The following is a 12,390-nucleotide window of genomic DNA, read 5'->3' on the forward strand; positions in this document are numbered from 1 at the left end:
TTTCCTCAGAGATAGGCTCAACTGTTATCATGATCTTTTATCATTGGGTTCAGCTTCATCTCATCAAACATACCCATTTAGTTTTAGCACTGGCCACACAATTCCTGTATGTTGGTTTTTGTACAAACTATAATACCAAACGATCAACAGGGTATTTACAAACTACAAGCATTACTGAAATAATGTTTATCACATTATCAATTGGAAAATCAGAGAGAATTTCTAATATACTATGCCTGCTACATACACAGCCATACAAACTACAGCTCTCTAACAGCAGTTCAACATTGGCTTTCCTTATTTTTACAAAGAAAAACTGTTGGCGAAACAACAGTTTCTAATCGTATCAGCTTTCTCCCTTTGAGGTAAGAAAATCTAGAAGTATTGCATTATGTATGTGTTACAAGTATTTAAAGAAAAGAACCACAAATGAGGAGATCCCTTTAAATTTCTCACATGGAATAGTTTTAAGCCACGTGTTGCTTGAAGGAAGTTTTTTTTATTAAAAAAGATGGTCCCTTCCAGCTCTAGATGTTCTATGGTTCTATGATTTAAAATACGTGCTTAGTTTTTAATGCTTAAGGGGAAATACATTCTAAATATTGCTGTACTTTCCTTCACTGTGTTAAGGAAGGTTTATGAACCACTAACAAAGACATTTCCACGATATATAATTATCATATATATAATTACCAGAAGCATTTCAGATAGAAACTTTAGTACTTTAAATTAAGTAAAAAGACAACTCAATTGCTCTCAACACATCTGTTTTTAATAGAACTACAGTAAAACTACTAGTATTGAAAGAATATCATCAAATGAACTTTATTTCAAATCATAAAATTTGACAATCTGTTTATCACGAATATCTAAAATAAAAAATTCCATTCAAGCATTCAAACACACTCATAAACAAATCCCAGGCATATGAAGTTATCAAATAAACAGAACCCAAGTAAAGAAAATCTGGTGCTGAAGCACTCTTCAGCAGTGGTGTGAAATGATGCAATTTGAAACTCACGTGGTTAAGTAACGTAGAAAGCTTTGATCCATCTTGAATATTCTTCTCCAAAATATTCAGGACCTTTACTATTTTGTCTGTTGAGAGCTGTAACAAGAAAGCAAATATATCAAGGAGCCGTGGTATGAGCCACATATTCTAGCTAACCATATACAGATTTATTAGAAGATCCAGACCTTGCAGAAATAAATTTCCTTGGTATTTGAGTGCTAATACATAGGAAATGTATTCTTACTAACTTTAATAACATTGAAAAATTAGCATGCTGAAAAACATAACACAAATTCTCTTACTGATATCTTACAGCATTAAATAAACTGTAGAACATACAGATAAAAATACAGCAACTCCAGAAAAATCTCTTTTACTCATCCAGATAATACTGGTGATCCTTTCCAGAAGTAACAGAATTCTGATTTTACACATACATGCATGCACATGTGTATTAAAAAAAAAAAGTAGGAGAGGTTAAGGGTGAGAAGTATGAAGTAGACAAAATGCTCAGGGTGAAAACATTCTACAGATGAAGATATGGAGGAATGAAGAAAAGGCAAAGAAGTATATCTGAGTCTTGGTTTAAGGAAGATCTTTCAGTGACTTGCACTTGTCACAGAGGGTGATCAAGAGCATGCAGACTAAGAGCATAACATAATACTGCCCAAAACCAAGAGTTTTACATTAGGAAAGCAAGAAAATTATTTCTAAAAGTGCTATACCAACACAACATCACAGAACATTCTTTGAAGGCAGGAAGAGTATAGTAAACAACCCAGCACAGGCAGTCTACAGAAACTGAATCTTGTCGCCAGAGACATTAAATATTTTAAGTTTGAGAGGCTTTTCTGGAGACATAGGAAGAACTAGGTAATTCAATATGATGGACATCTGCATATTCACAGTGTACTGACAGCTTATATTAGAAACAGTGGATGTCCTATTTCACTGGGTTTGCTCAAAACTAGATGCAAGGAGCAGACAATAGATCAGTGTGCTTTTGTGAAAGTAAATTAATTTACATTTTCTGCTCAGGCATATGTGTTACATATTAGTACACAGTGCTTAGTTGTCACAGACACAAAAATACCTCAGCATCAGAGAAATTAGCGGTTGACATGCGGCAACTATTTAAGTACTTCAGTTAAGTTCAGTGCAAGCATTACTGTTCGCAGTAAGTCACATGCTCTAATGAAGGGATTGAAATGTCATCACAGTGAACACATTTTTTGCAGGTGTGATGAAACTGAATGATCAGGAAGAGGTAAAGACTATGAAGATGTACCTTGTCCATGATACCCATTGCCTTGATTTTTGCAGATTCACTACCCAACTCATTAAGCTGATGTTTTCCCAGAAGCAATTCCTGTGGAATCTCATCATCATCACCTTGGGAAAAAAAAAAAGAAAAAAAAGAAAAAAAAAGTAAACAGTCACATTTTTCATAACACTTCAAAGAATGCAGTACTGACAGTCAGTGAGAAAAAGCAAAAGCAAGAAAATCTGTTAAAGAACTGCTTCACAGATAGCTAGGATCTAATAGTTCCAACTAATGATGACAACGTTAGGTTTTTATAAAACAACAACTTGCTCAATGTGTCTGATTACATGCTCTGGAATTTCATTTAACAGCCTAACATGAGACATCTATTTTTCTTATACAGCAACACATATATTGCAGTACTACCCTCATTTGGCAAAACAAATCACAAATGATCATAGTTATAATTCTAAAGTTCAAATCTCAGTCAGAACAACAGTTGGAAAAATGCATACTATACCTAAGGATGCACTGAAAAAATGGCATGTATTGACATTTGTCAACATTTCTGAAGACCAATCAGTGGATGTGAACATAATGGGGCAGTGGGTGGTGTGTTTCAGCAGTGATGCCTGCAATATGAAATATAAGCCACGTTCTGTACAGCCATGAAGTTATTTATGAAAGTGGCATGCAGGTTTTTGTCCACGGTTTGCAAAATTGCACTGCTAACGGTGGTGACTATGCAGATGAATAGTGTTTTTCTTTTGTAGTGTTTGAGAATTTGCTCTACCAAATAGTGCTCTTGAGCTTTTTTTATCTGTTACAGTTTCTGAGGAAATGAAGAGGAGGCATTACTTATGGAACAACCTACTTGCATAGAAAGAATGACAGTTTTAAATCCAGGGGTATAGACAAGACTGCTTTAAAAACCATAGTGATTTGTTTACTGCATCTCTCTCCTCATTCTAATCCTGTGATAGTAAAAAGTGTGTTAAGCGCTCAGCCACTTGACAAGAACAACAAAGCAGCAGATACATTCCAGTAGACTATTATTTGTTTCATTATGATTTATAAATCTTTTGGATTCTGCAAGGAAAGGAAGAAGTTCTGCCTCCAGTGGCAAGTGAAATTGAAAAGGTAAAGATACCCACTCAAGGTGGAAGCCATACGAACACTATTTATTCTAGCATGTATCAGAGGAAATTAAATTAGAAAGAAGAAAGCCTGAAAATACTAGAAATGCAATTTGTTTGTCATTTCTTGTGTCTAACTGGGGGGAAGCACTTTGAAAATTTCTGACATATTACCCAAGGTTGTAAAATCCATGTCTTCCAGATTTTCCAAAATGTTTTCTATTGAAGCAATAAATCTTTTGAAGGTTGAAGAATCCATCATTTCTGGTGGGAAACAAACAAACAAATAAATAAATGAATATTTTATATACAATGCAGAAAATAAAAACTGAAGAATATAAATCTGAAAATTACCTTCAGGTGTTAGTTTAGGTTCATAAGCTCTCCTCTTCTTTTGTTTTTCTTTTTTCTTCATTTTTCTTGCCACTAATAAGAGAGCAAAGAATGAAGCTAACAGTTTGTCAAAATGAAATAAAGGAATAGTTACATTTCTTACGTTTGCATTAAACACTACATGTAAAAATGTTTATTCCACAATTTTCAACTTGTCCTTTAAAAATGCACTTGTATTATGAAAGAAAATGAATTTTTATAACGATGAGTTACCCTCACTGAGGCTAGGAGGAGGAGAATAGTCATCCATATCAGAGTCATCAGGACTGCGATTACGGTAACGGCCACTACCAGAAGTCCTTCTTCCTTCATGATAATGACCACTTCTCCTGTGGTCACCAGAACTTCTTCTGTCATGTTCTTCGTACTCCCAAGCTTCGTCTCTATCCTTTTTATGTCTTTTTCGAGAAGCTAGAAATGAAATGCATTTTCATTCTAAGTATAAAACATCCAATTTTAATATCTCAAAATTATAGGCTTACAAACAAAATGTAACCATATAACTGCTTCATAAAACAAGTGAACGCTCCAAACCATTATATAAAATTCAGTTACGGCACCAACCTAACAATTCATTTTGAATTACATGAAAAACAAGCATGAAATCAAAGATACCCAGCAAATACTTAAAAGCATGAATGTGAAGGAGACTTGCCCTTTTAAACAAAGGAGAATGAACAAAACAACTTTAATTTTCTCCTTTCTTAAAAAAAAAAAAAAAATTAGATATTCTTCACTTACATAATTGTGGCTATTATAAAGTGCAACTCATTGTTCATTTTGCCCATCTAATAGAGGAAATTCAAATTACAGTCGATTTTGCCAAGAAATCAAAAAACTTGTCTTGATATATATTGCACATAATTCATTGGAAAGGAGAAACAATTCTGGACTAAACAGTCAGTATTTACCACTTGTGGCTTTTATAACCACTTTCCAGTCAATACCAAAAAGAACAGCAGAACTAAATGCTGAAATCAGGATGAGTGTTTTTATCAGAAACAAAGATTTGGTGAAAATACAATTTTCAGAGAAAGGGAATGGAGATTTCTCTGTTATTTTTGAAGGCAGTCTTGTACATCTTTGAGAAGAAAAGGTGCTAAGATGTAATAGAAAGAGGATATTTCATAGTTTCCTCCATGAAACTTTCCATTACCTAATGTAAGATGGTGACTGGGCTAACAAAAAGATATAGAAGCTTTGAAGATCAAAATGGTTTCAAAACATTGCACTCTAGACTACCAAAGTTTACTGTTCTCATGAAGCAGTATTGAATAGCCTTTATATTTGTACATGTTTCTGTCAAACTCTCCTGACATTTACAAATGTATGACTGTATACTGAATTGCTTTAGAGAAGAATGTCTCCAAGGATTTATACAGAACTGGAACAGAACTGACAAATTACTTCTACAATTCCAGTTTCTTGATAAGCATAGGAAAGAAAACATTATTCATATCAAAATATAGCCAATAAGCAGACCAGTCACAGGCATTATGAATAAAGAACTATTGAATATGAGGTGATACCACACTGCACCCTAGTTTCCATTTCTGAAAACACAGTACGAAATTTCTGCCAACAGGTGGTTTAATACTTTAATAACTTTGATCAGGCTTTGAGCTGTACTACTTCTGGATCAGAACTGCTTCTGGAGGCAGTAGAGTCATGTTCATGATGCCTGAGATACAGTTCCTGTTCTAAATGGCTGAGAGTTAACTGCAACTGAACCTGTGCTATCTGAACAGAATGCACTGGATAGAGAAATAAACGTCTTATGGAAATGGATTTTCTACATTTGGTTCTCTTCTCTTTCCTCACGAGACAGTATTTTGCATAAATGTTGCACAGCATAACTAAAAAAAATCTGCAGAATGGCTTCCCATAAGGTAAGTACAGACACAAATTTAAAGGGTAGCTGCTTTTCATCTTGAGTTACAAATTCAAATGGAGTAATTACTCTTTCTTTTATAAAGTAAAAAACAAAATTTTCAGGCAAATTGTTGCCTGTATAGCAAACTTGTTTTCATTTAGACTAGCCAACTTAAAAAGAAACCTTTCTGAGAAAGCAAAGTATTAGCCTTGTTTTGCCATAGGAACAGAATTATGTACTACTTACATTCAAAAGCTTCTTCACTGTCATTGTCTTCATCAGAACTGATTTCAGCATATTTTGGTTTCTCATTAACTGTGCTACGTTTGCGTTTGTTCATTTTCACACGTTCGCAAAGAGGCATGGTGGATTCAATTTCTGCCAGGAGCTCAGGAGGCAACTCCTTTAACACTGACTGATCTATGCTACCTATTAATGAAAGTAAGGAGAGTCAATTTGAACCCAAAGATTAAAAAAAAAGAAAAAAGAAAAAAGAAAAAAAGAAAAAAAATAATAAAAAAAAAGTGCCCAACACTACAATTATTTTTCAGAAACCACTTACAGAATATCCACTAGCAATACCACAGTTAGAAGTTAGATATATCTGGAGGTATTTGACAGGCCTTTCTAGAACTTTATACATTGTTCACACTGCAAATGAAAATTAACATTATAAATAGCATACATATTTCCACTGTGTTAAACATGAAAATAAAAACAAATTCAAACTGGTGAATTACATTTGTAAAACGATATTTCTGCTGTTTCCACAAAACAGTCTATTTTTTGTTCATCCTCTGAATTTAACAAGTTCTTTTGAAAGTGTAGGTAAATGAATGATTCATTGTGCTTTACCATAATTTGGATTAGACAGATTAGTTCATCTGCATGTACCACCAGCTGAATGGAGGCCAGCCAGATCTAATCTGGAGATTATACAATTCTGTTTACAGCTATTCAGCATTTAGCAAGAGGCAGCTTCCACCCAACTCTAGAAGAGAAATTTGCATGTAGGTATTTTGGCATAATTTCCACAGGTACAGACTATTCACTAAAGAGTCTTAGATCCTGATTCCCTGAAACATACACTCAATTTTATGTACTGTGGGTAAATACACTGAAATCAGTAGAAGCATTCATAGAGCATAAAAACTATAGAACATTTGGTCAGATGAATGCCTTGCAAAAAACAGCCAAAAGTAAAGGAACAAAAGCTGAATACAGATTCATACAGATGTTTAAAAGCTATATCCACGTACATCAGCAGGATTATTTTCTACAAATATATATTTAAGCCTTTCTGAGCCTACTAGGAAAAGTATATTTAAAACAGAATAATTATTAGAATACTTGGAGAAGAAAGAAATCAGTAATATACTGTATATTCTCTGGCACTTGTTCTCAGGCAAAGAAACATACACACGTTTCAAAATTCATGATGTAATATTAAGTTTGCGATTACTGTTTTGAGAAACTATTAGAACTGATTTTGTTCTTCATTTTGCTTACATTGTACACAACAAGTGTCTTGGTAAGATGAAAAGTGATGCATGTTAAGTAAGAAAACACTTAAGATTAAAAAAACCAAAACAACCAACCATGCCAAAACAATAAATAAAACCCACATGCTACTCTTATCTACCTGCTAGGCATACCTACTCTTGCTCTTCATTTTGAGAATACTGTGCTGGGAACAATCTTTAAAAATAAGTCAGCTGTCATCGTGTTTATTATATATCAATGAAAGAACAAAAATGCAAGTATTCAAATATTTATTTAATATTCAGATGCTGCAGATGCTTTAGGAAACAGGATAAACTTTTATTTGTTTATAAGAGAATATACTAATAGTTCTTTATTTAAGAAGGGAATAACAGAAAAGAAAACAAATAGAATTTTTGTAGAAGTCTCTATAAACCGTCTTTAAACCTTTTATCTGTTCCACACTGTTCTTTGAATACTACATGCATTTTTCTTAGCTCTTGAGGATCGTAAATAACCAAATCTAAGAAGTTTTACTCATGCCATTGGGCACGGCTGCATACACATCAACAATTCTGATCTAAAAAGGAATGTACAAACTTCTTTGAAAAAATTCAGGGATTTGCTGTACTGTACAACTCCAGCCAAGAGCTAAGGAGAAAGTAGCTGTACTAAAGTTGATCCAAAAATAAAGAATGATCCAGGAAACTCAGCTTTCTGAAATACTGTCCTCTCCAAAGGAAAAACTTTTTTTGTTTCCCCAATAACTGTCATCAATTAATCAATATACATATTGTGTTTGAAATGGACTACAGTCATCAGCGTTCTTCAGACATCACTTAAACACACTCTCAAAGTTGCCACAGCCATTACAACAAAACGAAACAAAACAACAGGAAAACCACCAGAAAGTACCACCGCAACCAGACCTTTTCTCTACTCACGCTGGTGAAACTGAAGGGCAAATCATAGAACAGCTGTAAAACAATTCATCCTAAAGAGCTGCAAGCATAAATAGCCATTTCTTCTTCAGTGCTTGTCCAAATCTATACTGTTCATGACTTGCATACTAGTTGATTGCTGAAGGAAGAATGTATTGCTGTTCTTGTTTGATCACTGAGATCCAGAAGTTTCTTACAGAAGATATTCAAGAACCTTTAGAAGTTACTGAATATCTACTGACTGTAAAAATATTTGTCTCTCACCAGCAATTCTTGACAAAATATAATGCAAATAAAAACAAACCAGAGAGTCTTAGCTAACAATGAATTAATCCAGAATCTACTCCCCACATTTTGGAAACTTTTCTTCGAAGTGTGGTTTTGCCACATATAGTTGAAAGGTTTACAAATACTTGAGTTAATACAATAGGAACAATCAACAACAGCTTTCTTTAAATACATGTAGGTTGCTCTGAAAGTAATGCCTTCAACTTTTTCTTCATGGAAATTACAACAGATATGAAGAACACAATAACTGTACTTGAATGAGCAAAATCACAGCTACAGTACTATTTTTCACATAGACACCACCATAAGCTATGCATTTTCACCAATGACAAACAACAGCCTGCATACTGTGCTCATAAATCTATACCAGTACAGGTGAGCCACTGTTGCTGTTGCCATTGTTGAGACACACCACTCACTGCGCTCACCATTCACTGCCTGGTCTTCATAAATGTTCCACTGGGTGTCATTTTTTCTGCAGGGAGCAATTCAGTGACATACATTTGCCTCCTACATACTTCCATGTCTGACATCACTTTGTAAGGCTGTCCCTCTGCTGCCACCTGTCACACAGCAACAGCATGTAACAGGATACTGGTGGGAAAGTTCAATCCCTAGTGCCATATCACCAACCCAGATGTCATGAGCTAATATTATAAAATAGGCGGTATTACTTTCAGAGCAGTCCTCAGAGTTGCTTCGTGCTAAACAGCACAGAGCTAAATCAGGGAAGTGTCATGTTAGGGGTTAGGAAAAAGCTCTTCACCAGAAGGTGATCATACATGGAACAGGCTCCCAAGGGCAGTGGGCACAGCCCTGAACTGTTGGAGTTCAAGGAGTGTTTGGACAATGCTCTCAAAGGGTTCAAATTTTGGGTGTTGTCGTGTGGAGCTAGGGGTTGAATTCAGTGACCCTTCTGAGAGAAAGGATTGATTGAATGATTGTGTGATGCCTAGCTGCCTGCTGAGTTAAACCACAAAAATTTTCATTTGGTAGATTTCATATCTTGAATGATACAGATTGTTTCTATTTTTCTTAATTTCACAAGAAAGTAAGGCTTGTGATTCAAGCTGTCTCTGCTCATCATCTTGTCCCTGCAGTTGTTCTCTGCAGTGCCTTTTGAAAATATGGACTACTTTAAACCAAATTTGACAAATAAACTGTGTATTAAGTAGGCTTAGAACATGTCTATACATTACTCACATTATGATTCTTGGATGTGGTTTTGCCCTAGATATTGTAACAGTATTTAGATACTGGGTAGATTTCTAGGCCTAGCTGGTGAGATTCTGTCTGCTTGACCATATATAAATTTTGTCAAACTACTTAGTTGCTTTACAATGATCTAAAACTGCAAAAAGAGATAAAAGTTTTTGCTATGGAGTCACAGCAAGCCATATTCTGCCAGAAACAATTTAGGTAAACCTATTTTCTTGATACTATTTAAAATGACAATAACAATATAAAAATATGCAAACCTGCTTGAATGGTAACTAATGTCACCAATCACACTCTGAAGACCTCAGAAACTTCTGCTATCAGTTGTAATGCATTATTACTTTCTTATTTGGCCAAAATATAAGGAGGACATAAAACTTAGTATGTGCTGAAAGGTGGGCTACAATGATGTTGAAGAGTCTGGAGAGCAAGATGGATGAGGAGCGGCTGAGAACTTCCAGTTTGCTGGGCCCAGAGCAGAGGAGCTGAGGGGGGTCTGATGGCAGCTGCAGCTCCTCACAGGGAGCAGAGGGAGGGCAGCGCCGAGCTCTGCTCTGTGTAACAGCAACAGGACCCGAGGGAACAGCACGGAGCTGTGCCAGGGGAGGGCCGGGGGTGAGGGAAAAGCTTTGCACCAGAGGGTGGTGGGCATGGAACAGCCTGCCCAGAGCAGCGGGCATGGCACTGAGCTGCTGGAGCTCAAGAAGTGTATGGACAACACTCAGACATAGGGTTTAAATTTTGGGTGAGTTTCTGTTGGAGTTCAATGCTCCTTCAGTCCCTTCCAACTTGGACTATTCTGTGATTCTACGACTCTGTATTCATGATGTCTAAATAGTTTGTGAGTACGAATACTGTGGCAAGTGAACAAGTACTTGAGAAAAGCTGCCCCAAGGTTCATTTTGAAAGTGAGGTTTACAATTATGAAGTGTTCAGCATAAGCTGGCTTCCCATATATATTGTATTTCCAAGTCTGATGTGCTTATATGTTGTAAGAAGGAAAAATTAATGAAATTAATCAAATTTTGTATTTTCAATCTTAGAATGTACCCTGTATTTTAAAAAGTAATCTTTCCAAACATTAACACTTGAAGTGAAAAACCACAGAAAGGTGGAAGACGGAAAAGGACTGCTGGTTTATGGTGGAAATATTTATCTTAAGTTTGCATTTCTCAGTGTTCAGAAGTTTAAATTTAGTCACTCTCCACATTCGGAAACTTGTACTGAGTACTTGTCATACACTTTCTTTTTGACATCACAAATGAAAACACTGTCCTGGTTTCTAAGGCAGTGTTCATATCACAACAATGTTTTGGATGCTCCCGAGATATGTGCAGTTGGCCACTCAGACGAGAAGAGCTGCAGCCTTTACTGAAAAGCAGCAGTGATGGAGTGAAGGCCAGGGGCCCTGAAATGAGCAAGGGGGTAGTTCCATATTATGTGACATCATGCAAAAGCCCATAAAGGCTGTGGGGAGCTGGCTGGTGGCAGGCTACTGCTCAGCCATTTAGTAGTACTAAATACTTAAGTACTACTATGGTTCAGCAGTCAGGTACTACAGTGCAGAGAGTTAAATAACTGTATGTATGTGACAAAAAGCTTAATTGTTAAAACTGTGAAATTCCAAATATCAGTGCACAAATTAAAAATATGCTTTGAACTGTTCTTTTCTTCAAAGAACATTAAGAACATTTTCTTTAAAGAACATTTAAAAAAGTGTTTCATGGCATGCTAAATCTTGGGGATCCTAGTCCTGTGCCCATGTGAACCTCTACAGAAATAGATTTAGAGGGAGAGAAAAGTACGTCCTTTATCATTCCATACAATCTGCTTGAACACATCTTTCAAATTTTCTTTTCTTCATCTGCCCTAGTATTGGCACAGGGTGAAAGTTCCAGCAGTATGGCTTATAAAAAGAGAGACTGAGTCTCCAGAACTCAGCTCTGGCTTTGAGAAAAGGAACCCATAAAAGTTGGGCAGAGAATCTGGACACAGCCAATGAGTAATTCTACAACACTGTGGAAGTCATCACTGCCCACAGAAAAGCAGCAGATATTCAAGAAGGATTTTATAAAAACATAGGATACTCTCAGAAGCAAGAAGTATTTTTTGGTGGAAAGGAAGACTTCCAAGGAGCCTTATGAAAGATCTAGGCAAAGAGCAGAAAATACAAACAACATAATCTGTGAAAACTGCTGAAAATCAACAGGACTTCCACTGAATCGGTGACAGCAATTGAACTGCACGGGTAGTTATTATAAATTATTTATTCCCTACTGCTAGGAGTTCTCATTCTTAAAAACTGATAAAAGAAGACTGGTGAGGTCTAGTTTCGAAATACATTTTACAAGTACAGCATTAGTAAGAATAACATGGAGCTACACAAAACAGCTGAGATAAAAGAACTGTTGCAAGATGAACCTCAATTTTTTGAATGAGTTCTCAGGAAAACACCATATGTGCCATATCAATATCTACATTACCAACTGTCCCTTTTTTCTTGTCACTCCTACCTAGAAGGTGAGCACCTAAATGACTTTTGAGCTTGACAAATCAAACTGTTTCCAGTAGTGCTAGAACTCAAACATAAAATGTTGTGTCACACAAAAGCAACAGAATTTGACATTGCTATAAACTACCAGCGTAAAATAGGAGTCACTGTAGGCTCAAAGAAAAACCACACAGGTGTAGAAGGTAAATCTAGCTGCACTGTTGTAACTCTAAAACATGAAGACGACCGAAGTGCAGTGCAGCGAAACCTTTAGTTCCTTATGTAAGACTAT

General features: G+C 35.8%; 1 protein-coding gene across 1 annotated transcript in view; it reads right to left on the reverse strand.

Moving 5' to 3' along the window:
* NIPBL (NIPBL cohesin loading factor) overlaps window positions 1-12,390 on the reverse strand; it is a 147,826-nt gene that overhangs the window by 36,577 nt on the left and 98,859 nt on the right. The window contains exons 11-16 of the mRNA XM_042875527.1: window positions 5,925-6,107; window positions 4,019-4,216; window positions 3,767-3,838; window positions 3,587-3,676; window positions 2,301-2,404; window positions 1,022-1,108 (exon numbers count right to left, since the gene is read on the reverse strand). Of these exons, the coding sequence (XP_042731461.1) occupies window positions 1,022-1,108; window positions 2,301-2,404; window positions 3,587-3,676; window positions 3,767-3,838; window positions 4,019-4,216; window positions 5,925-6,107 (734 nt within the window). The remainder of the gene's footprint in view (window positions 1-1,021; window positions 1,109-2,300; window positions 2,405-3,586; window positions 3,677-3,766; window positions 3,839-4,018; window positions 4,217-5,924; window positions 6,108-12,390) is intronic.

This window comes from Lagopus leucura, unplaced genomic scaffold, assembly GCF_019238085.1.
Source record: "Lagopus leucura isolate 7727_CA_CO unplaced genomic scaffold, USGS_WTPT01 Super-Scaffold_100014, whole genome shotgun sequence".
In the NCBI taxonomy this organism is placed as follows: domain Eukaryota; kingdom Metazoa; phylum Chordata; class Aves; order Galliformes; family Phasianidae; genus Lagopus; species Lagopus leucura.